Below are 24,640 nucleotides of genomic sequence, written 5' to 3'. Positions count from 1 at the left end.
ACCTCGTGGGCGTTGAGGAGCCTTCACCCAGATAATCTCAAAGAAACAGCAGACAGAGTATATTCAACACACTGTGTTTGAGGTGGACTCTGCCTCTGGACTCTTCAATTTCAACTCTCCGCAAGCCTCACCGGTATTTAATTGGGCTTCCTGTCGTAACCAAAAGAGACGTGAGCCGGATGGTGGCCGCAACCTCACATTTGACCCGCAAGCGAGGAAATGCACCCTTACTCTGCCACCTGCTTCTCCCTCTGGACTGTCACTGCCCCCGCCCACCCTTCTGAGCATCACCCACCCCCCATGTCCCAGAGGGACACTCAGCTCCCACTCTGCCCACTCCCGCTGCCCCTCAGAGCTCTCTGGGGAAGCTTCAGTGTCACCAGCCACCCAGGGGGCTCTGGCCCATCAAACTGATCTGAAAATGGTAAACACACATGGTCTGCGGAGCCACCTGTTTGAACGTCCACATGCACAGAGCACCCACTCCCCGTCCTCCACCTTGACGGGACTTTTCACACTGTTCACACTAAGACCCATCCCCAGCTGGAAGACAGCCTTTTTCCACCAAGCTCCACTCAAAGCCTGGATTGATGGCGGGAGGGGAGGGGCGTGGTCATCAAAGAAACAGTGCCAAGAGCTAAAGACAGGCTCCTTCTTCCCAAAAGTCAGGGCAGAGAGAGAAAATTTAGAGAATGGGCACCCCAGAAACGCACACAAAGGAAACCCTTCTTGACGGGGGTCAATGCCGGCCAGACGACCATGTGTGCGTCCTGACAAAGTCCAAGAGGGGAAAACGACATTCGGGAGACGGTGAAGACTTCAGAGAGGGAGCATTAGCTTCAGAAGCTGCCCCTTGGTCCTAAAGTTCAAACTGCAGCGTGGATCTTTATAGAGAAAATAAAGATCGGACAGGCTTTGCACTCCTTTCCAACAGCAGAGAGAAAGGAAGGCTTGTGTGTGGGAGGAAGGGATGTGGAGAGACGTGGCCCGTCCGCCCGCACTTGCAGCCTCAATCCAGGACCCTGCACTTGACCAAGAGCCCAGAAACCCCAGCCTCCAGCACGGCTTCCATTCAAGCCAAAGATCCACCAAGACGTGCGAGTCTAAACAATCTCTCCAAGGTTGAAGCTTTTCGCTGAAACTCGTAGAAAAATTTTCTGTTGGAAAAAACAGGCACCTCCAGGGCTGCAAGTGATTTTATTATTTCAGGGGTGGGCTCGCGCAGCTAGGAAAGCAAGTCCGTGGAGAACCTCGGTTTTTCAAACCCAAGCACCTGAAGGAGAACTTTTGAGCCCCATGAATGAAACCTTGGAGTGAAACAGGAGGAACAGGTTCCCAGCGCTGCCCCCTGCTGCCCCTGCCCCTGCCCCGTGCCCTCTTTAGAGGAGGACCCGTGGGGGGCAGCCGGGTAGGGCCTGGGGCTGTCTGGGGCCCATTCCTCCTTCAGGGCATAAAAAGACCAACGGAACCTTAAGGCAGCTCTGGGCCAGCCATGCCTGGAATCCTGGAATTCAGAGGTCACCCGGAATATGAAAGCTGTTCCAAAATGGCAAACATGTTTGCATATCAGAGGTTAAAAGCAATGTCAGAGGAGGTGCTCTGAAAACAGAAAGGCACAAATTCTTCATGCTCCTGATTTCCACAGAGCCCTCCAGCTGACCCGGGCAGCCTGCCTTCTCCCCTGGCCTAGGCGAGTGCTGCGGACCCGTCTGCCAACCCAGCGTGGCTCTGCTGCCGGGGAGAGGGGTGGGCCCAGCGCACGCTCCACGGCTGCCCCACGCTTCTTTATTGACTAGTTTATCAAGGAAACAATCCGACAAGCCTCACTACCAGGGATGTTCCTGCATCTGCAGCCCTCATTTATTATTTAAAACCAAGAACCAGCAACAGCTTTGTCACCCTACTGGATTTTCTGTCTCTCTCTCTCTCTCTCTCTCTCTCTCTCACACACACACACACACACACACACACACACACGGGAAGGGAACTTACATCACAACTGCATCCTACAGAAGATGATTCAACCCAGTCTCTCTGCATTTTCATGAGGTTACAAACCGAGTTAACCCGTGAAATCACAGCGGGCTCCAGTCTCCACCATGCTGGCCATGCATTCCACAGTTTAAATGAACAAGAATCTGAAGATGCACAAGTCTTCATCTGAGCCAGGCTCTGATTGGTCAGTAATCACTTAAATACATTTTTTTTTCCAGCACATAAAGTGACACCAACACACAATGCCTGGAATAAGGTAAAGCACCTTCTCCATTTTACCTGGGTCTCTCTTCTAATAGCATCTTTCCTTCCGGATTTCCATCCTTAGAAACATCCTCCTTAGAACAGAACTGCAGCTCAGACAGCACTCTTGGAAGCTGAGGCATATCAGAGACAAATGGCTTCAAGTGGCCATCTCGCCATGGTCTGGCTCTCCTCCTTTCCAGAATGAACAAGCGTCTGGCCGGCCCCACGGCGGAGGCCCGGAGCACCAGGCTGGAGACCATGCACCCATTCTTTCCACCTGTGGGTGCCTTTCCAGAGCAGACGAGACAGGGCTGAGGGCGAGCCCTGAGGAACACCCTTCCAAGAAACGTGAACTCCCAGTGGGGGCCATCTGAGCTTACCGAGTGTCTTAGAATATTTTCAAGGCACAACGTATTCTTCTATCCTTGATATTTCCAAAGAGTAACACGTTCCTTTTGAAAGTAACACCTAAACCCGCAAAAGGCAGGGAGCTCAGGTGTGCCAGAAGTTTGGCACCTCATGCACACCAACATGGCATCTCCAGGTAAGACTTGAAGCAGCTGGGAACTCACGTCTAGTGGGATTTCTTTAAATGAAGACAGTGCTCCCTCCATTCACCTATTAGCAAAAGTTGGTTTTCACAGCATCTAAATTTACAAGCTTCCTTTTGGCACCATCAGCTCCAGCCACCCGACTTGCCCAGGCTCCTCGGTCCTTGAAGACCATCACCCATCGGACAGGCCAGTTACTTCGACTTGAAAATCAAGACTCTCAGCCACGGACATTACAGACCTCACGAGAGTGAGGCCGCGGCACAGTGCTTTCCACCTGCCCTCCGGGCACATGCACAGCCCACGGCTTCTCTTGGGTCTGTTCATACAGTCACAGCTAAGCCATCCACAGATCCTCACAGGTCCCTGACATCAGGGCAACCAGCTTCCTCTTACTTCTATCTTCTACTTCAAGATCAACAGTCAAGTTGCAGACCCTGCCAGCCTCCAAAGAGATAAAGCCAAGGCCTCAAAGACAGTCCCAACACTCTGTCCGCAGGAAATGGCATCCACCATAGGTGGAAACAACCGAGGAAGCTCGCATCCAAGGCAGCCTCCACATGTGCCCCCAGCCTGTCTCACTGGCCATGCCGCCAAGACCACAGACCCGACCCCAAGAGAGCTGGCACTCTCCCCAAGCAGAAGGAGACCAACACCCGTGTCCCTACCTCAATCAAGAAGTCCCCGGTCCTCAGTCCGGCTTGCCACGCCACTCCGCCTTCATCCACAGACTCCAGGTACTGCAGGGCCGGGAATGCCGGTGTGGGCGTGAATTCTTCGATGGGCGTATCCGCTGGTAAGACAAGGCGTACCTCGTTACAAGGCTGGGAGATGTTTGCAGGTTGGTAGCCCAGGCCTCCCACGGGACCCCGGGAGGAAGCAGGCCCTGTGTCTCCATGGGAAGCGGGTGGCCCAAGCCAGCTCTCCCCTGCGAGGGGGCTGACATTCATGGTCATGGGCCAACACCAACTCAAGCAATGGACCCAACTGCTTTTTGGTGCCTCTGGGCCTCTGTGCTGAAAACACACGGGATACCGTGTGCCCCTGTCCATGTCTATATGTACACGCCTGTCATTCTCTTTAAAAGCATCAGTGACTAAACATTTTCAGTTCTAAAAATGGAAAAGTTCTCCCCATAACCACATGGAGCTACAGAAACACCACACTGAACCGCTTGCCAAATTTACATCTACGTAGACTCACAACCAAGGGAATTCAACTTGGAGCGTGGACGGAACAGAACGCTGACCCAGTGGGTGGCTGCAGATTTGGAATCCGCTTATGAGTCCTCTCTGCCGGGAGCCCGGCTCCCTGTGGCCACTCTGCGGCCAGCATCCGCGGGAGGGCTGGGGCCCCGCTGTTCAGCAGAGCCAGTGTTGGCTTCCGGGGGCCCACAGCTGCAGAGCCAAAGTCTGGGGCAAGAGATGGACACTCCTGGGTGGTCTCGAGGGGCCTGGGGTGGGGGGTAGGGGGAGGAAGCTGGCCTCAGCCGGGGGAGGGGAGACCACACAGCTATGGACACTTGGGGGCAGAGGGATCTCCTCCTCCCCATAGACAGGCCGCTGCCTGGGCAGCCGGAGCCTGGAGCAGGTAGGGCTGGCTCAGGGGCAGGAGGCCTCCCCCCCGCAGCCAGTGCGGGACACCCCCCCCACCCCCCAGCACAGCCCCGAGATCAAACTTGCATATGGTTTCCCCACATGCGCGGGGCACAGATGCCTCCTCTCACCGGGAGGCGATGCCATTTTGTTTCATTTTGGCAGGGGGGCCCCTCCGGAGTTCAGGGCTGCGGGGGGCCGCACTGCCGCGGACCAGGTTCCCAGAGCCCCCCACCGTGGGCCACATGACGTGTGTGCCGCTGGCTGGGCCACGGCGGAGGGGACCATCTTGCCACATTCCCTTTGCAAAGTCACCTTAGAGGAAGGCACCCAGCCGCCTGCTGCACTCGGGGGCCGAAGCCCACTCCCAGAACGGGGCAGTTCTGAAATCCCCGAAGGAAACTCGGGACTGGGTGATTCTGGGCGACTGAGACCAGGAGCTCCGAAGCCAGCCACAATCGGACTGAACCAAGCCACAAAACAGATGAAATCCATGAATTAAAAAAAAAAAAAAAGTGGGGGGGAGGGACAGAGAGAGAGAGAGAGAGGAGAAGGAGCTTGTTCGGAGCAATACTGTGTACAGAAAATTGGAAATATTCCTAAAGGAAGCCCCGGTGTTTAAAAAGGCAGGATGTGAAAGAACATGGTTGTCTAGCAACCGAGTACCCCCAGGAAAAGGGCTTCTTTCCGAGCTGGGGAACGTTTCTCATACAGGCGTGTACACACACACAGACACACACACACACACATGTGAAGGCACCCAGGCCGGGAGCCGCCGGCTCTTACCTTTCGCCCCTCGGAGCACGAATCCGAAGCCCTCATTGTCTTTCTTCTGCAGGACCACGGTCTTCTCCTCGATAACGCAGTCGCTGTAGAGAGAGTTCCGGGGACAGCGCCCATTATTGTAGCCCGTCAACATCACCGCGGCCGAGGCTCCGCCGGGGACGTTCATCATCGTAGCCAATTAATCACCCCAGCTCGCCCGACCCAGGCAGGCAGCGTGGAGACGGCGAGCCGGCGCAGGAGGAGCGGAGGCAGCTGGGGGCAGGCTAACGGGAGGGGCGGGCTCGGAGCGGGGGGCCGGGCGGAGCGGGCGCGAGCGGGAGGCAGGAGTCATGCACGGCGGCGGCGGCGGCGCGGGCGGGCCCCGGGCGCCCCGGCACGGCGAGCGGCCCGCGGGCGCGGGGGGCGCGGCGCGCGCGGGGCCCGGCCGCACGCGGCGCCCCGGCCGGCGCGTGGCCCTCGGCCGGCGGAGACATGAGGCAGCAGTTTTCCTTTTTCTTTTCTTCCCGAAGGGCTTTTTTTCTTTCTTTTTTTTTTTAACAGAAGCCGCCGATTCTCTGCGCTCCCTGCAGCCGCGGCCGCCCCGGGAGGCGCGGCGACCCCTCCCTCCGGTCCGGGGGCGCGCGGAGCCCACAAGGCTGCCGGCGGCTCGGCGGCGTCACGCCGGCCGCGCAGAGGAACCGCAGGCCAGCGGAGGGGGCGGCCGGCGGGCGGGGAGGGGGTGCTGCCAGCGGAAGGGGGCAGGTCACTCCAGCCCGGCCTCCTTGGGGCGGGGGGCGGTGGGAAGGAAGGAGCTGCGGGCTCCCCCTGCAGCCACACCAGCCGCCGTTTGGCACAGCTTTTTTTTTTCTTAAAGGAAAGAAACCCCAAAAGCTCCAACTTTGCTTCGGTGGCCAAAGCCTCCCCCCATCCACAGCTCATCGCCGCCCGCAGCACCCAGCACCGGGAGCAGGGGAACCCCCCCGGACCCCCCACCTTTCGGGGCTGCCTCCCTCCAGGAGTCCCCGCCGCCCCGGAAGTAAGTCGGGGGGAGGGGGAGGGCCGCTGGGGGTCGGGGGGAGAGGAGGCTTTCTCCAGGGTCCTTAGGGGCTGGCTGGTGGGAGGGCTGAGTGAGGGGGAAGAGTCCCCGGCCCCGAGGCAGAGGTCCGGGATGCGGACTGCGAACGTGTGGAAGGGGCTCCAGGTCCCAGGGCTGAAGGTCAGCTCTGCCCAGCGCTGGGTCTGCCACCTGCAGGAAGCCCTCCGCCTCAGCTTTGCAGGAGCAGCCCCGCAACCCCGGGCGGGTGGTTAGGAGGAGGAGGGACAGGGCTGCTGGGACCCAGCGCTGGGCAGTAGCTGAGAACATCACCCTGCAGGGACGGAGGAGCCAGGGAGCTCCCAAGAGGTGGGGGGCCGCGGCCCCAGGACACACGGGTGTCCTGCCCCACTCCCGAGCCCTCGGCCCCCACATCGGAGGCCACACAAAGGAACTCATGGGTGTGACCCTGTCCTCCAGGAAGGGGCCAGCGTGGTGGACGCACACCTCGACGACGGGCAGTCCACACTATCCTGGATGGCCGCAGTCCAGGGTGGTCCAGGACTTGGGAGGAAGGAGTGAGTCCCTGGGCATGGGCTCTGCCTTCAGCCCTGAGGTCAGCCTGCTGGGTTGGTACAGGAGCCCCAGGTCTGGGAGCTTAGCTCCCGCGGCTCACTGGGCCAGGGCTGAACGTGACCAGGAGTCCAGGCCTGGGAGCCTGTGGGCAGGTCACGTGCTGGCCTGGCCTTAGTCCGAGACCGGGCTCTCTGAGCCTCAGGCCCCCTCACATCACAGCATGCTGAGAACAAGCCGCAGGCCTTCTGGGACTCCTGAGAGGTCAGATTGGAGGATGCCCACAGCCTGCGGTGGGACCTGAGAGCCCCAGGGAGCTATTGCGTTAACCGCCATCCACTTGGCGGGGAGCCAGCACCTGGGAACTGCAGGGGGGGCGGGGGACGGAGCTGGGCACGCGGTGCTCCGAGGGCGTGGACCCTCCACTAGCTAGTGGACCCTCCACTAGCCTCTCCACTTTCCATCCCCTGCCTTCCCCAACACAACTGTCTCCCGACGGCCCCTGAACTCCTCAGGCTGGAGGGCGCCCTGGCTCCTCAGGTACAAGCCCACCACCCACTTCGGCCACTTCCCCAAGCCTCTGAAGCCTTGCCTTCTGCCCCTGCACGTCCCCCTGCAGGAGCCCCTTGAAACTCTGCCATGATGATGCCCTCTCTGAGGGGCCAGACCCCTGCGGTTCCCCGGGGACCCACAGGGCCCAACACCCATCTCTGCCCGACTCCAAGGCAAACCTGTCCTGCTCTCCAATCATGAGGCCCTACCGTGGGCCAGCTCCTCTGCCCACCGCACAGACGACACCCCCCCCCCACCCCGACAGCCTTCAGCTGTCCCCCACGCCGGGGAAACTTGTTGGGGACAGTGTGGCTGTCTGGACACAGTTGGCACCCTCCCTACTGGCTGCACAGGGCAGGGGCATTCGGGCGTGGTGGGTGAGGGTATCACAAACGGCCCAGCTCAGATCCTGGCTCTGCTCTGACCCCAAGGGCACTCTGACCTCTGGAACCTTGGGGTCTCGCTCGGCAAAGTGGGAATAAGAGCAAGGCACGCCTTGTGGACTTCAGGAGGGGTTAGCAAAGAACCCACCTGAGCCCAGGTAGGCAGCACACGTTAATACCAATCATCCTAAGGGAGGATCATCATTTGCATGTGCCCACCTCCTCCTCCTGTAAGGACCCACCCCTCCTAGGCTGATGGTTCCCTCTTAAGCCTCTCAGCAGTTCCTAACTCACTGAACAACTCCTGACTCACTCGAGGCTGCCCCGACCTGTGTGTCTACGTCATTCTGCTCGCTGAGAAAACACCAGACTCCTTAGTCTCCGATCTGAAGGACCGTCCGAACTCTTCTCTCCTGCATTAGTTCAGGAACTGAATAGCCCTCAGCTCCCTGCCCATCATGACCCATCTCAGTTTCATTCACAGACAGAGCTGGGTTTGAATCCTGACCCAGGCATTCACCAGCTTAGCTTCTCAGAGACTCACTTTTCCCATCTGCACAGTGGGACCACTCATACCTCCCTTGCAGGGACTCTGCGGAGCAGGTGAGGGTAGTGCTCCCCTACAACAGGGAGAAGTGCTCTCATCAGCATTCCCACACGCGGATCTCCCAGGAGACCATGACCACATCCTGGGGGTCACCCAGCACAGCGCCATGTGGAATGGAGCAAAAATGGGCAAGGAACACAGCGTGGAAAACAGGGGCGGCAGCGTCAGGGGCTGAAGGAAGACCACAGGGTTTCAAGTGAAGAGGGCTCCGGGTCAGTCCCCGTCATCTGCAGAGGGCAGGGCAGTTCAGCATTGTGGAGTGCCTACTGTATGCAGCTAGCTAGGCCTAGGAAGTGGAAAGGCAGGCTCAGGCTGATGGAAACCCACAATCTCAGTAGCAATCCATGAAAAGCAATAGAAACTCCAACGCAAGAGTCATTCCCTTAAAACAAGAGCACATTCCGATTTTGTCTGAACGGCACAATCCCCCGGCACAGGCTCCAACTGGGAAATCCCACACCCCAGGCCTCAAGAAGGAGCTTTCCCCAAATGAGAGTCTCTTTCCTTCCAAATCCTCCTAACAAGGGGCCCCCGCACAGTCTGTACATGGAGGTCCCCTCCAGCCTTGCCCAAGCCTCTGTTGGGGCCCTTCTCACCTATGAAGCCATCACCTGTGGGCTCCTCAGGGGCAAACATCTTGCCTATTCTCTCTGAATCTCCCTACAGGGCATAACATCTACTCTTGTTGAGATTCTGTGTGATGAAAAAAATCCGTACTCCAGCTATGCTCTCTTCAAACGTGTCTTCTGAACAGGGCAGGAGAGCACTTTAACGTACCCCAGATGGACCCTCCTTTGGAAGCTTCTTGCAGTGGGAGCCATGGAAGGTAAAACCAGTGGGCATTCAGCCCTGCCAAGTACAGTTGTGCAGGTTGCGCATAGAGCAACTACAGAGGGATACCATTTGATCATGGCCGTCATAGAACCGTATGTTTATGGTGGTGATTTCGGCTCTCAACTGCAAGTAAAGGGCCTTGAGAAAGGGGTAGGCACCTTTTTCAAGTTCATGCAGAGATGGAGTACAGGCCATAGATGCACAGAATGCACGCAATATCCACAGGCGCATGTCTACCTTGGGGGGATGGGCTGCCGTGGAGTCGGGAGGTAGCCTCATAGAACCACATCAACACTGGGAGACATGACCTGGTGCTGTAAGTCTCCTGGGAGCCACACGGTAGAGGCTATGCCAGCTTTTCATGTTTCTACCCCCAACAGTCCTGCACATGGCGGGAAAGAATGCCGAATACACCTGGAGTGAGGCGGGAGTATGGTTGGCCCCACAGAGGGCCTCGGGGTCCCCACCCCACCGGCAGGCATGAAGACTCCCCTGGCATCTGCCTTGCAAGACTGCAGGTGGCCAGGCCTCAAGTGGCCTTAACTGTGGCCCCACGATGGGAAGGCTGCACTTCGCTTGGGTCCAGATGGTAGAGATGCCAGCAATGACAGCTGGCATTTAGGATTTGTCAGTCACTGAACAAGCTCCCTTGGCAGTGGCATCTGATCCTGAAGGAGGTGTAAATCTGAAGCCACGGGAAGCCAGGCCCCGGTGGCTGAGATGTGTGAGCATGTGGGCCCTGGGGTGGCTCTGTCTGCCCTGTCCCACATGGGAGGGCTCGTTGTGGGCATTTGAATTTTGAACACAGGGACCACTGGGGTAGACCAGATGGCCTCACTCAAACTCTCAGGATGCTGACTGGGAAGTGACTCTGACAAATCAGACAGTTCCATTTCTTCCCTGCTCCACTGGGATTGGGTTTTGGTCTTGAATTAAAGTTCAGAAACAATTGGGGCCATGGGTAAGCTACCATGTTAATTCACAAATCCATGCAGTCATTCTTAATGGTGGTTCAGATGGTAAAGAGTCTGCCTGCAATGCAGGAGACCTGGGTTCAATCCCCGGGTCAGGAAGATCCCCTGGAGAAGGGAATGGCAACCCACTCCAGTCTTCTTGCCTGGAGAATTTCATAGACAGAGGAACTTGGTGGGCTACAGTCCATGGGGTCACAGAGAGTCATACACGATTGAGCAATTGACACCTTCATTCCTTACTGAATACCTACTAAGGGTCAGGCAACAGACTGGGTATTTGGCATTTTTGGAGGGAACAAGCCAGACGTAGTCTAACCCTTGTAGACATGTCAAGGGTAGTGGGCGTGTTCAAGTCCAACTCCTCCTATCTGTGAATGTGACTTTATTTGGGAATGAGGTCTTTACAGATGTAATTAGTTAAGAATCTCAAGAGGAGATCATTTAGCTGCTGCTGCTGCTGCTAAGTCACTTCAGTTGTGTCCGATTCTGCGACCCCATAGACGGCAGCCCACCAGGCTCCTCTGTCCCTGGGATTCTCCAGGCAAGAACACTGGAGTGGGTTGCCATTTTCTTCTCCAATGCATGAAAGTGAAAAGTGAAAGTGAAGTCGCTCAGTTGTGTCCAACTCTTAGCAACCCCATGGACTGCAGCTACCAGGCTCCTCTGTCCACGGGATTTTCCAGGCAAGAGTACTGGAGTGGGTTGCCATTGCCTTCTCCGGAGATCATTTAGTGAGAGCCCTTAATCCAATGACTGGTCCTTAGAAGAGAAAAGAGAGGGAGACTGGAGACAGGCTCAGGGGAGAAAAGGCCGTGTGAAGACAGGCAGAGGTGGGCAGGATGCAGCCACAAGCCAAGAAGCACCAAGATCGCTGGCAAACACCAGAAGCTGGAAGAGAGGAGGACAGAGCCTCCCCTGGAGCCTTCAGAGGGAGCAGCGTTCTAGCCAGCACCTTGATCTTGGACTTCCCGCCCCAGAACTGGGAGAGTGTACATTTCTGCTGTTTGGAGCTGCTCAGTCTGTGGTCATTTTACAGCAGCATCAGGAAACTCACACATGGAGAAAGTGAGAAGACACATATGAATCTAACTATTCCACAAGTGGGCGGGATACAGTGCTGTGTGAACCAGAACAGGTCATGAGGACTTCCTGTAGGAGGAAGACCAATGTATGAATAGGAGTGAGTGGGCTGGGAGGCTGGAAGGGGAAAGAGAGAGAGGAGAACATTCCAGACAGAGGTAGAACCTCGGGGATAAAGGTCCTGAGGCCCACCTGAGAGGCAGGAGGGCCGATCACACCAGGCTGTGGCTGAGGGCCGCCTGCACACCCAAGACAAGGTCCAGGGGTGGCCTGAGGCTGGAATTCAGCTTCAGGCAGAACCAGGACAGCGCCTGCTTCCCCCAGCTGATCCACTACTTCCAAGCCAGCCTTCTCCCAGCCAGGCCTGAATCCCGCTGGGATGACCCAAGGTCAGCTTAAACGTGTCCCACAGCCATGCTTCCTGCTCAGCGAGTCACACACAAAGGTCTGCTGTAGTTGACGTAACAGCTCTCCCCAGGCACCAGCAGGGGAAGCTACAGGTCGTGAGGACGGCCCGAGCCCCGTGGCCGGAGAGGACACTGGACAGGGCACACACGGGGGTGCAGGAGACGCAGCAGGAGGGGCACATGCTCTGGTCAGAAGCGCTGACCCCCTTCAGCTTTGCAGGGAGGGGGCGGTGAGGACCGCCGGGCAAAGGCAGAAGGGTGGTTTCAGCCACTGGACCCTACAACCCAGTCCCCAGCAGCCTCAAAGCTTTGAGGACCCCCACAAACACGTTTGCAAGCTGGAAAGGAAAACCCACTGACTCCAAAATCCAAACAGCAAAACAACAAGGAAATGAGTCTGTGTTTCATGAAGTGTCTCTGAAATTGAACATGAGGTCAACTTCATTACGCGCTAAATTTCGTATCCATCACACATCCTCGCACGTGAAAACAACCTGCAAGACGGATTTTCTCACCGAGAGAGACTTCTCGGAGAGGTGGCTCAAAGTGACGAAATCCCAGAAGCCACTGGGGGGTCTTCCTGAAATGACTGACTCACAGGAAGATGGGTCCAAAGGCTGAATTGCCAAGATCATTTCAGCATTTGTGTGCGTGTGCTAAGAAGGTACGCTGAAGGTGGGCTGTGGGCGTGATGAACACAGCTGATTGGATCTGGGCTGGGGCAGCCGGAACGCAGGGTGCAGGGCCCCCGGTGGGGGGGTCTTTCTGAAGCACGGAGGCTGTGGGGGCAGCCGCGCCTGGGGAGACCCAGGGAGGGAGGCAGGAACGTGTATCATTGCTGAAAGCTCCTTCCTGGAGCAGCTGTCGGGGGGCGGGGCCCTCTCCAGGGCAGGGAAGTGGGGCCCGAGACAAGCCGTGTCTACGTCACTCCCCGTGGAAACGCACGCCGCTGACAGAACCTGATGCAGCTGGGAACTGGGACACTGTTAGAAAGAGGCCTCCGGGGACTGAATGGCAGTGGCTGTCCTAGAAATTTCTGGGCTCTGCCAATCAGGGAGGATGAGGCTAAACAGGGAGCCCGTCGGCTCTTCCGAGGGGGATGCCCAGGACCTCAACAGGTGGCCCAGCTGGGCAGAGATGCCAGGCGTGGGCGGGAGGCCTGGCTCCCTGGGGGCAGGGTGACGCGGAGGGCCAGCTCCATGGGCGGGCAGGGCGATGTCCCAGTCCTCGGGAAGGGTTCCCCAGTCACCTGTCACTCACCTCCAAAGGGACACCTCTCAGCTTGTGGCCACACACACCGCTCTCCCTGAATCCTGCTTCCTGCATCCCGGTCGGAGGGTGCTTGGCGTCCTCCCTGACCCGTAGGAGCAGGCGGCAGCCCTAGTTCCCAGGGCACAGGAAGCCCACGCCACCTTGGTGCTCTAAGAGGCGGGCCGTGCAAGGCTGCTCTGTGATGACCAAGGTACCCCGTTCACTCGCAGAACCGTCCCTGCCCGAGAAGATCGCGGCATCTCCCAGCTCATCGCTAGCATGATAAACAGCGACAAGTTTTTCCTAATAGAAGCAATAATGTGCAAAGAACTTGATTCAAATTAAATTGTCTCGTTATTTTCTGACAAATCACCACAAAGCATCTCCCAAACACAGCTCGGCTATGTTACCTGCCAAGTGGCTGGTGGAGGAGACAAAGGGACGCCGGAAATGATGGGAGGTGATCACTGCTCCCAGGAGAGGGATAGAAATGCGATCTAAAAGGGAAAACGGCCACTCAGGAACCAGAAAGGCCTGGGCAGGGGGTCCTGACTTCACCAAACGAGCTCTGGACCTTGATGTGAACTGCAGCCTTGAAACATCACAGAGGGGTAAGAAGTGGGGTAAATAAAAAAAGAAACTAGGAGTTTGGGATTAACAGATACACATTAGTAGATAGAAAACAGACAATGAGGACTACGGTATAGCACAGGGAACTATGTCTGATACCTTGTAATAATCTATAAAGCAAAAGAGTCTGGAGAAGAGTGCATGTGAAGCTAACACAACACTGTAAATCAACTATAATAATAATAATAATAAAAAGCACGCAGCACAGAGCGTGACATGCAAGAGAGGGCAGCAGACTTGATCAGCTAGTGAGAAGGTACCTTAGGCGTTCATTCTGAAAACGTTCATTGTAAACTGAAATATTTTTACCCGCTCCTTACATAAAAGAATCTGCCCATGACATCAGCAGAGCGCCCCCAGGCTTCCTTCCTTATGAAGGAACAGGCAGACCTCAGAGATCCTGGGGGTTCCATTCCAGATCACGGAAATAAAGTCAATGTGGAAACAGAGGGCGTCACGCTAGCTCTTGGTTTCCCGGTGCATATAAAAGTGATGTTTAGACGACACCGCAGTCCACCAAGTGTGTAAACGCATTATGCCTAGAAAACAATGTACATACCTTAATTAAAAAATACTTTAGGACTTCCCTGGTGGCTCAGTGGTTAAGAATCCGCCTGCCAACGCAGGAGACAGAGGTTCTCTCCCTGGTCCGGGAAGATCTCACGTGCCGTGGGTCACAGCTAAGCCCATGTGTCACAGCTACTGAACCTGCGCACTAGAGCCCAGGAGTTGCAACTGCTGAAGCCCCAAAGCTCCAGAGACTGTGCCCCCCGTCAAGAGAAGCCGCCACAAGGAGAGAAGCCCGCGCACCGCAGCTCGAGCAAAGCCCCGGCAGCAGTGAAGACCCAGCACAGCCAAATAAAGAAATAAGTAAACAAATAAAAACTACTTTGTTACTAAAGCACACTGACCATCATCTGAGCCAAGAGAGTTGTCATCTTTTTGCAATAGTAACATGAAAAGATCCCTGAAGACAGATCACTGTAGCAACTGTAATCACCACGAAAAAGTTTGAAATGTTGGGAGAATCACCAAAAGGTGACGCGGAGACAGACAGAAAGACAGAAGTGTTCGTCACTCAGTTGTGTCCAACTCTTTGTGACCCCATGGACCACAGTCCACCCCAGGCTCCTCTATCCATGGGATTTTCCAGGCAAAAACACTGGAGAGGGTTGCCATCTCCTTTTCTAGGGGAGCTTTCTGACCCAGGAATTGAACCCGGGTCTCCTGCATCTCCCGCACTGGCAGGCGGGTTCTTTACCACCAGCACCACCTGGGAAGACCCCCCGTGGAGACAAGAGGTGAGCGAATGCTTGCTGTTGGAAAAATGGCACCTACAGTCTCACTGGACACAGAGTGACCACAAACCTTTAAGTTGTAAAGCACACAGCAAAGCAAGGGACAATAAAGCGAGGTGTGCCTGGACAGCCTCCACGTGGGTTTACTTACAGCAGGACACTCCAGCGAGTCAGGAGTCCAGGAGGAAGGGGGCCCCCTGGGGAGGGACACCCAGGCACCCCCCTGCGCTCTCAGAGAAGTGGGAGCCCCCAGGGCTCTGCCTGTGTAGACGCTGCGTGCGGTCCCACGAGCAATGGCTGAGGGCGTGTCACCAGAAGGGAGGGGAGCTCAGCCTTGCAGGATGGGCACCCCAGAACCCAGGGAAAAGATGCTCCCGGTTCCAGGACCAGAGGGAAAGAGCCCGGGTACCCATGCAGATGGGAGGCAGAACACTCAGCTGCCGACCCCGACCCGAGGGGTCTTCCTGAAGCCCCTGTTCCCTCCCAATCCGTCAGCAAGTGCCATCAGCGAGGACACTGACATAGTCGGCATTCACACACCTGTCCTGACCTCCCCAAATCCCGAGGCCCCAGCATCTTTCACCCGAGGACCACAGAAGCTTGCCGACAAGTCTCCTCTGAATGCATTCTTTATTATAAAAACTTTAAATCAGGTCACATCTTCCTCCCTTAAAATACTCCCACAGCTTCCCATCAGAATTGGGTAAAAACCCAAGTTTCCCACCATGGCCAAGACCCTTCATGATCTGAAGCCCGGGGCTCCTCCTCATTCTCCCTGTTCCGGCTATATCGTGATTTATTTGTTTACTGCCTGATTTTCCCAGGAGTGAGTGAGTGCCCCCAGGTTGGGGCCTGGTCCTGCCCGCCTCATTTTCTAGCCCACTTTCTAGTCCTGGCTATGGCAAAGGCTGGTAATAGGGTCCTGGACAGGACGCTCACCCACTCTGGGCTGGGGTTTTCCTGTCTGCCAAAGGGAAGATCAGACCATGCCAGCAGCCACGTAAACTATGCTTAGTGACTCGGTGAATGAAACCCAGGCCCGGGACTCTTGCGTCTGGCCTGTGACGCAGACAGGGTGATCCACGTTCTGGGCTACCTGGGGACTGAGGGGTTTCCTCAGACACGGGGTCTTTCTGTTTTAAGACCAGGCTGGTCCCAGGCAAACCAGGAAGAGACAGCTGGCCCCCATTTGGCCTCCTGCAGGGGGAAGCGTGGCACCCACGGCCCTGTTTAAGCCACTCCCCCAGGCTGCTGCTCCCCGAGATCCTCAGCACACTCCAGGCGGGTGGGATTGTTCCGCGAGTCCACAAAGCTGGTGGGGGAAGGGTTTGCTCAGGGCTGCAGGGCTGGCCAACTCGTCAACCTTGGCCTTTGACCCTGAACCGAAATGTTCTTCCAAAAAAAAACAAAGCAAAAACCAAACGCATGAAGAAACCAGAGCCAGGGGAACAGGTCGAGCATCCAGCATTTCTCTGGGAGCACAGAAAGGGGCTGCGTGACGCCTCTTCCTTGGGTGACCCAAATGACAGGCCAGGCGCCCATCTGCCGGCCTCAAGTTTGCCCCCAAAGAGCACGCTGAGTGGGCCGGGGGACAGACGCCGGGCTTGGTTGGCAAGACCAGCCCCGAGTCCCTCTGTGGGAGGTGGGCGTTGTCCACAGTGACAAAGCCACCGAATCAGATTGAGCATGGGTGTCGCTCGGTGACCCTGGCTTTGGAGAGGAGGTGGAACCCCAGTGGGGCGAGGGGCTGGAGCTTCACCCTGAGCTCACAGCTCCCTGTGTCAGCCTCACCTGCCCAACCGGGAGGGCACTGACCCCCAAGGACAGGCCTGGCTGGAGGGGAGGGTCTGGCCACCGCTCCTGTCCACCCTGGACCACCAACCTCCCGCCACAGGAACATTTTATTTTTGTTCCAAGTGCTGAGGCTGAGATAAGAGATCACTGAAGGGGAAGTTTTTTCCTAAAAGTCCCTCAGAAGGGGAAGGAGGCATATTCTCAGGTAGATGGAGCCCCTTTGAAAGGAGCTTGGCAGACGTTCTAGATCAGAGGTTGCCAGACTCTTTTCTGTGAAGGGCCAGAGAGTAGACAGTTCAGGTTTTTTGGGCCACATGGTTCCTGTTGCAACTACTCATTCTGCTAGTTGTCGTGGAAAGGCAGCCATGACATTATGCACGTGACTGGGCGGGGCTATGTTCCAATGAAACTTTATTTACAAAAACAGCTTCCCATCAGAACTGGTGGGCCCGATTGGGCCTGTGGGCCGTTGGTTATAAAGACCTGTTCTAAATGTCCTAAAGATATTTGAACTGACACAAATAATATGTGTCTGTGACTATCTCAAGATAACCCACATGCACATACATATAATAAAAGCTAAGAAAAGTCTTAGTTCTCCTGTGCAAGCAACACTTAATGACCACACACAGGTGCCTGGTTTGATACGACATCTGAGCTTTTCTTCTAAAAAGGAAAAAAAAAAAACCTCTTTAGAAATGGGGTCATCTGTGAGATGCCCTAGAAAGTTTCAGAAGGATCATACAGAGAAACCTTTCTGAAACGCAAAGAGACACCCTCCACCCCCTTGCTGTGTCTAGGCTTTTGTGCTTTGTTGGGTCAAAGTGGGAGGAGGCCTGAATTCTGGGTTAATTAGTAATAATAGGTAAGTAAGGTGGCTCAGACGGTAGGGAATCTGCCTGCAATACAGGAGACCTAGATTCGATCCCTGGGTCAGGAAGATCCCCTGAAGGAGGAAATGGCTACCCACTCCAGTATTCTTGCCTGGAGAATCCCATGGACAGAGGAGCCTGGTGGGCTACGGTCCATGGGGTCGCAAAGAATTTAACACGACTGAGCCATTAACACTTTGACTTTTTTCAACAAAAGTTGCAGGTATTATAATTACCACGCGCAGTCTCTGAGCACTTTGGGTTGCCAGTGCTTCCTGTGCTAAATGTCCTGAATCCTCACGACAACCCCATGAAGGAGGTGCTATGCTTACTCCCACTCTCTGGATGTGGTGAGTGAGGCACAGAGAGGTTGAGTGATGTGTGTGAGAATACACAGCTGGAGGCAAAGCTGGGCAGTCTGGGGCTGGCACTGTCCTAGGACGGCCTGACACCAAACAACTTGGGGTGGGGGGTCACTGGCCAGGTGGGGAAGGACCCAGGGGAGTGGGGGAGGGCTGGTTCTAGCAGCATGTTCTGGAGAAGGCATCTTGGACTTCCTGTCAATTCCTGAGCTGCCCAGAGAGCCCCCAGGGGTGCCCTGAGAAGATTCTGCTGGTACATCCTGCTCTACATCGAAAGGGTGAGAGCCAGAAATGATGTCCACACACTTTGCTGAATGCAAGCAAGGAAGAACATGGTGGTGTGAGCAGAGCCAAAAGCAAAGGGAGCGTGACACCTGAAAGATGGCACAGGAACACCTGTGTGAAGGTTCAGTGTTGAAACAGCGTGTTTAATTATGAAGGTGCCACGCCTTACAATTCCCCATCGCAACGAACGGGCCATCGGCCAAATGAGGTCTTCCTGGTTGACAAGTGTGCTGTTCTTGGGCTCATCCTTTTACTTCTGCCCAGAACACACTCTGTAGGCTTGTTGTCACTATCTGCCAAACTCCTATTCATCCTTCAAAACCCACTTCAACAGCCATCACTTCTACAGCATCCTTGCTGGCTTAGAGGAAAGGCATTGAGCCTTGTCCCTCACACACCCAGCTCCTTCCCCCAGCCTGCTTTCTACTGTCAAGGTTGGAAAAGTGAGATCCTTGCTTTCCCAGCCTCCATTACACTTATGGATGGTCACCAGACACAGTTTTGGCCAATGAGGCCTGAGGGTGAGTCTCCTGGGGCCCTGCAGAGAATATTTTACTTGTGCGCAAAGAGAGATCAGAAGAGTGCTTCCTGATGCTTTCTTCCCATATATTCTTTTTTTTTTAATTTTGATTTTCTGTTCATGATGGATTTTTTGCACCCATTTTTATTTTTATTTATTCATTTGGCCATGCCCCGTGGCATGTGGGGTCTTAGTTTCCCAAGTAGGGATGGAACCTGTGCCCCCTCCAGTGGAAGCGTGAGGTCTCAAGCACTGGATCACCAGGGAAGCCCCTCCCCTCTGTTCCTGCATGAGATTTGCTCTGAGGACATGGTACGTGGAGCTGTGGCTACCATCTACAGCCCTGAGGGAAAGGCCAGAGGCCCACAGAGATGCCATGCCTTCCTCCAGACTCACCAGGGTGGTCTCAGCCACTGTTAGTGGGCTTTTTATTATTTGCAGCCCAAAGCTTCTTAATAGACATCAGAGGTTGGAGAGGGGCTTCCCTGGTGGCTCAGATGGTAAAGAAGTCAGGCTCCTTCTGAGCTGGAGACACACTCCCTGGCACGGTTCTTGTAGGGGAAATGCCCTGGCTGGTCCCAAATGAGCCAAGCTGCTGTTCACACTGCTTCCCAAGCACCTGCCATCTGCACGTCTCCCTACAGAAGACACTGTCTCACGACGGAGATGCTGTCCCCAGCTGGGCGGGACCTCCCACCCCACCTCCCGCGGGATGCGGACGGAGAGCTGGCTGGGCCTCCAGGTCACCAGGCTGCAGATGGGATCAACTTCCCAGGGCTCCAGCCCCAGCTCGTGCCTTCCCTTCCCCGTCCCTGTTCTCTGAGATCTCCTAATTCTCCCTTATTTTCCTCATTATTCTTTATTAAAGCCGGAGTCCCGCCACGTGGCTGGCCACGCCGGCCCATCCGTCTTGCCGTTCCCTTGCGCAGGGGCAGCTCACCTCTCCTCCTCGAGGTCTAATGATGATTTGCTTGTTTCTAGTTTGCCCCAAACAGACATTTTTCGGACTGCTACCTGCTGGGTTCCAGGCGCCTGTCTGCCAGGCCAGGCGGCATCTGTATTTGTTTTCCTTCCCTCCTCCCTTCCTGCTTGTCTTCTGAAAGATGGCCACCCTGGTGCCTTCTCCACTGACTCTCCCTTCTCCTCCCCCAGATCACTCACGCGCATCCATCAGAGGATCTAACGCTGTCTGAGTTTACCAAGACAGATTTCCGCTGAAATATACTTACGAGGGGCTTCCCAGGTGGCACTGTGGTAAAGAATCCACCTGCCAACATGGGTTCGATCCCTGGGTTGGGAAGATCCCCTGGGATAGGAAATGGCAACCCACTCCATCATTCTTGCCTGGAGAATCCCCTGGACAGAGGAGCCTGACAGGCCACAGCCCATGGGGTCGCAAAGAGTCGGACAGGACTGACCGGGTGAGTGAGAACGCACAGCACAGCGTTCTTACGAAGACCACCCTCCCTCCTTCCCCGTTACTGAGAACAGGGAGACGGTCCAACCACAGGTGACCGCAGGACCTACCAGAGCGACTGCAGATGAGACAAACAGTACATCCACGGCGGCCACAGTCTTATTCGCTACCCGCTGAGTCCAGGGAAGCCTCTACACCCATCCTCTCTCTCACAACAAATGCAGGAGGGAGGCATCGGTTTTTTCCCCCACTTTCCAGTGAGGATGGTGTGGCTCAGAGAGGTGCAGTGACTAGCTCAAGGTCACACAGCCCCCGTGGGGGTTGAGCTGGGCATCGAGTGGAGGCTCTGGGCTGCAGAGCCCCCTCGGCCGGCGGACGGAGACCACAGAGCTCCTCCCTGACCCTCGGCACCCTCTTTGGGACATGCGGTGTCCAGGGCAGCTCCCCCAGGGCCTGCAGAACTCGGGGGCTGGGGCCCACATCCTGTCTCCCCAGGACCATCACATGGGGCTGCTGAGGGACCCGAGTCTTAGGCCTGGAGCAGTGAGGGAGCCAGGAGGGAAGGGCCCGCAGGCCCCCTGCAGGTCCAGCTTCAATGTCACCTCCCTGGAAAGCCCCCCACCCCCCAGCCCCTTCGAGCCTCCTGCCCCGTGCTCCTGGCCTGCTCCCGTCACTCCAGAGCACTGAGGACCATCCCCATGGCCCTGGGGGAGATGGGGGCGTTGTCCCTCCTGCCAGCCCCGCTCCTGAGATCCTGGGGGGGTCTCTGCACACAGGGCATGAGGAAGTGGCATCTACGTGTGCCCTCACTGATGCCCCCGGAGCCTAGCCCTGGCCCCAGGCCTTTCCTTGCCCACCGCCCGCCACCCGCCCAGCACTCTATGGCTCCTGGCTGTCCATCCGCCAACACGCGTGGTGACTCCCTTCCAAGCCCCCAGGGCCCCCCCAGGGTGTGAGCTTCGTCTCTGGGGGGTGCACAGGCCCCACCCAGAGCCCCGTGGGAACTCAGGCTTTACATGAGGGCTGGAAGGGGGGAGGGTGGGGGTCAGCGGGTCCCAGTGCTGGACACTCGCCCGGGGCACACGTGTGCCCGAGGAGAGACACGCCAGAGGGCACACAGACTGGACAGTGAAAGGCTCTCAGTCGTGTCCGAGTCTTTGCGACCCCATGGACTGCAGCCCGCCAGGCTCCTCTGTCCATGGAAGTTTCCAGGCCAGAATACTGGGGTGGGTAGCCATTCCCTTCTCCAGGGGATCTTCCCCACCCAGGGATTGAACCCAGGTCTCCTGCATTGGCAGGTAGATTCATTACCACTGAGCCAGCGTCCCCCCCACCCCAAAATTCATATCCTCCCCAAACTCGGAATGTGCCTTACTTGGAAATGGGGTCTTTGCAGAAGTAGTGAGGGCAAGCATTGAGAAGAGGTCATTCTGAATCTGGGGGGGCTCTGAATCCACGAGAGGGGTCCTTACAAGAGAGGAGACAGAGGGACTTCCCTGGTGGTCCAGCAGGTAGGACTCCACTTTTCCAAGGCAGGGGGCATGGGTTTGATCCCTGATAGGAGAACTAAGATCCTTCATGCCACGTGGTGTGGCCGAAAGAAAGGAGGGGGAAGGCAGGGAGAGAAGGGAGCATGAGGCAGAGGCGAGAGGGATGCGGGCACAAGCTCAGGGACACGTGGGGACCCCAGAAGCTGGAAGAGGCAGGAAAGGCCCTCCGCCAGAGCTCGGAGGGGAGTGAGCCCTGACCACACACTGATCTCAGACCGCCAGGATTGGGCAAATGTGTGCTGGTCTAAGTCAGCCAGCGTGCGGTCACCCGCAGGACGGCGCAGGCCACTTATTCAGGGAGAGTCTCGGCGAGGCTGCCGCACAGACCGCTCGGGCGGGAGCATGTGCTTCTCACTCTGTCTGCACTGACCTTTGTGCAGGTGCCAGGGCCTCCGTGGGTCCCTCAGGGCCCTGTGGTCTCCCCAGGCTCCTGGGACGGCCGGCACCCTGCTCGGGCGTGGCTGGCTCCCTCGAGGGGCAGCACTGAGATGCCAAGCAAGGAGCAGGCACCCTGTTCACAGGCGGCCTCCGTGTGAGTCCAGCCTCGGTGGTCCAGCCCTGACCCAGTGCCCCCAGCCAGGGCCTCTTCCCAGACGCGGTGGGCTGTGCGGCAGCCAACACCTACCTCCACCTCGGTGGCCCCCGGCACAGCCTCAGAGTCAGGGGACCCCGTGGGTTTTCCCAGCAGGCACATGAGTTCAGACCTCATCTCCTGGCCCACGAGCCTCTGGGATGACCAAGGGGGTCCCAGGGAGGCCAGTGAGCGGGGGAGAGGGTGCAGTGGGCAGACTCTGGGAGAGAAGTCGGGGATCTCGAGTCCCTTCCTGGCCTAGGGAGAGTGGCTCGAAGTCCTGCAGCCTCAGTCTCCCCACCTGCAGAATGGGCTCTCCCTGCCGGTCTCATGGTGAGTGGGGATCGGAGGGCCTGTCCTCACTGCTCTCTGTCTCAGCGCGATGAAGGCCTGAAACACTTGTATTAGTTTCTGATGCTCCTGGAACAACTGAACACAAACTGGGTGGCATCTACAGCGCAGGGTTATTCCCTCGCGCTGCCAGAGGTCACAGGTCTCACTGGGCTGAGGTCAAGGTGTCTGGGGGCCACCTCCAGGAGGACCTGGGGGAGCATCTGCTTCTTGCCTTTCTGTTCCTAGAGGCTGCCAGGACCTCTTGGCTCCTGGCCGCTCCCCCCATCACTCCATCCTCTGCTCTTTGATCATATCTCTCCTCCCCTCCTTCTGATCATCCCTCCTCCCTAACAGGGGCCCCGCGATCCAACACCAGGCCCACCCAGATGCTTCTGTCATGTTCTGGACTCAAGGTCAGCTGACGTCTAACAGCTTCCCTAATGGCTCAGATGGTAAAGAACCCATGTACAACGGAAGAGACCTGGGTTCGATCCCTGGGTCAGGAAGATCCCCTGGAGAAGGGAATGGCAATCCACTCCACTATTCTTGCCTGGAGAATCCCATGGACAGAGGAACCTGGTGGACTACAGCCCCTGGGGTCGCAGAGAGTCAGACACAACTGAGCGCCGACCACTTTAACTTCCACATCTAACAAGGCCTCACGTGCAACCTTAGTCCTCCTCGGCCATGTGACACGGTCACGCTCAGGGATCAGGACACGGGTGTCTCTGGGGGCCAGGACTCGGACCGCCACGGGACCAAGCCGCCCCTCCCCTCCCGTGGAGAGACGGCGAGACAGGCCCCGCTCGCCATGCAGGCCGGGGGTGTTTCCACTGAAGCTTGCTGCAGACCTGGGGCTGACTCATCGAGTCCCAGGCCCTGCCTGGGGAGCTGCTGGGGAGCGGGGAGGAGCAGGTTGGCATGGGCTCTGGGGAGCAGGCAGACGGTACTGCGGCGGAAGTGTTCCCGCATTCTTTCCTCGTAAGCCACACTCTCCTGAGGTCAGAGGAACAAAGCCAGGCCAGTAATTAGAGCACATGCAATTACCCGCTGAAACAGCGACGTGCCATTTGCCACTGGCTCTGCCATCACCTGCCCCAGCTGGTGAGAGAGCTGGGCGGTGACCTGGGCGGCTCGGGGGCCCCTGCTCCTCGGGGGGAGGGGGGGCGTCGCCCTGGAGAGGACCTGTGAATGGCTGGCACGGGGAAGTGTGTCTGTGTTCTCAGGTCCCCAGAGGAGGAGAATTCGGAAGAAAATTCTTTGTAAGACCCGACTCTAAGCCAACATGTGACACTGACAAATTTCAGCCGGGGCCGGCGGGCAGCTCATCTCGCAAGGTTAAAGAGTCTGTCAGATTCCCAGCACAGAAACTAATTAAAGACGGAACCGGGCCCCCTGGGAATCGTCTCCCTGAAGGCTGAGAGAGGCGCGTCGCTGCGAGTCGACCTGCCCCGGCCGTGCCGGGGAATCGGATCCAGGGGCCCCCGCCGCCTCCCTGGGGCGGGGGACGCACCCCGCCTACAGGGGGGAGCTGGGAGGTTTGAAGTCCGCCCAGGCCGTGCTGTTTCCCACCTGCTCGGTCCTGTTGGTTTAAGAAGTGGTCCGAGTCCAGGCCACCAACACAGTGGCCCAGGATGAGGACAGGAAGCGCCCACGTGCCCCCAGAGCGCACCCGTCCTCTCTGGGTCTGTCAGTCAGAGCTCACGGTTCCAGTGACAGAAGCCCCCCACCCCCGCCGCGCCCCGCTGTCCTGAACATGCGGGTTCTGTGCTGACCGCGGGAGGACCCGATGGCTCACCGTCCTTGGTTTATGGGAGCAGGATGGGGACGTGTGTAGGTGGAATCCTGTGGGGACCCCATCTTGGGCGGGGTCGGGGGGGGCTTCCTCCAGGAGCGGGCAGCTGCTTTTCCCTGGGAGAGAAACAGGGGCCCCGTGCTGCTGGGCAGAGCGCGAGTGGGTCCAAGCCTTCGGTGGAGGAGTGGACGGGAGGGCAGGCGAGCCGGTGTGTGGTTTCAGGGGCAGCCTCCAGGGCACAGTGGGGCGTGTGCAGGATAGTGACCCTGCTGTGCGCCCCAGGCTGGGAGGGACAGAGCTGCCCGCTGGGAGGAGACCCAGCTGGGTACCCTGGGGCCCCCGTTCTAGATGGTATGAGAGGGCAGGT

General features: G+C 57.2%; 1 protein-coding gene across 6 annotated transcripts in view; it reads right to left on the bottom strand.

The window, feature by feature from the left end:
• The window catches only part of SHANK2 (SH3 and multiple ankyrin repeat domains 2), a 562,195-nt gene that overhangs the window by 156,288 nt on the left and 381,267 nt on the right, over window positions 1-24,640 (bottom strand). For 4 of the 6 annotated variants that reach the window (XM_081533759.1, XM_081533761.1, XM_081533760.1 and 1 more), the window contains 2 exons: window positions 5,174-5,256; window positions 3,461-3,585 (listed from right to left, as the gene is read on the bottom strand). In XM_081533759.1, the coding sequence (XP_081389885.1) occupies window positions 3,461-3,585; window positions 5,174-5,256 (208 nt within the window). Of the gene's footprint in view, window positions 1-3,460; window positions 3,586-5,173; window positions 5,343-24,640 lie in introns of those variants that run through there. The other 2 variants (XM_081533763.1, XM_081533764.1) reach the window with 1 other exon arrangement.

Source organism: Giraffa tippelskirchi, chromosome 10, assembly GCF_054371585.1.
Source record: "Giraffa tippelskirchi isolate mGirTip1 chromosome 10, T2T-mGirTip1v1.2.pri, whole genome shotgun sequence".
Taxonomy (NCBI): Eukaryota; Metazoa; Chordata; class Mammalia; order Artiodactyla; family Giraffidae; genus Giraffa; species Giraffa tippelskirchi.
The sequence above is the reverse complement of the archived record's forward strand: the minus strand, read 5'-3'. Positions and strand labels throughout refer to the sequence as shown.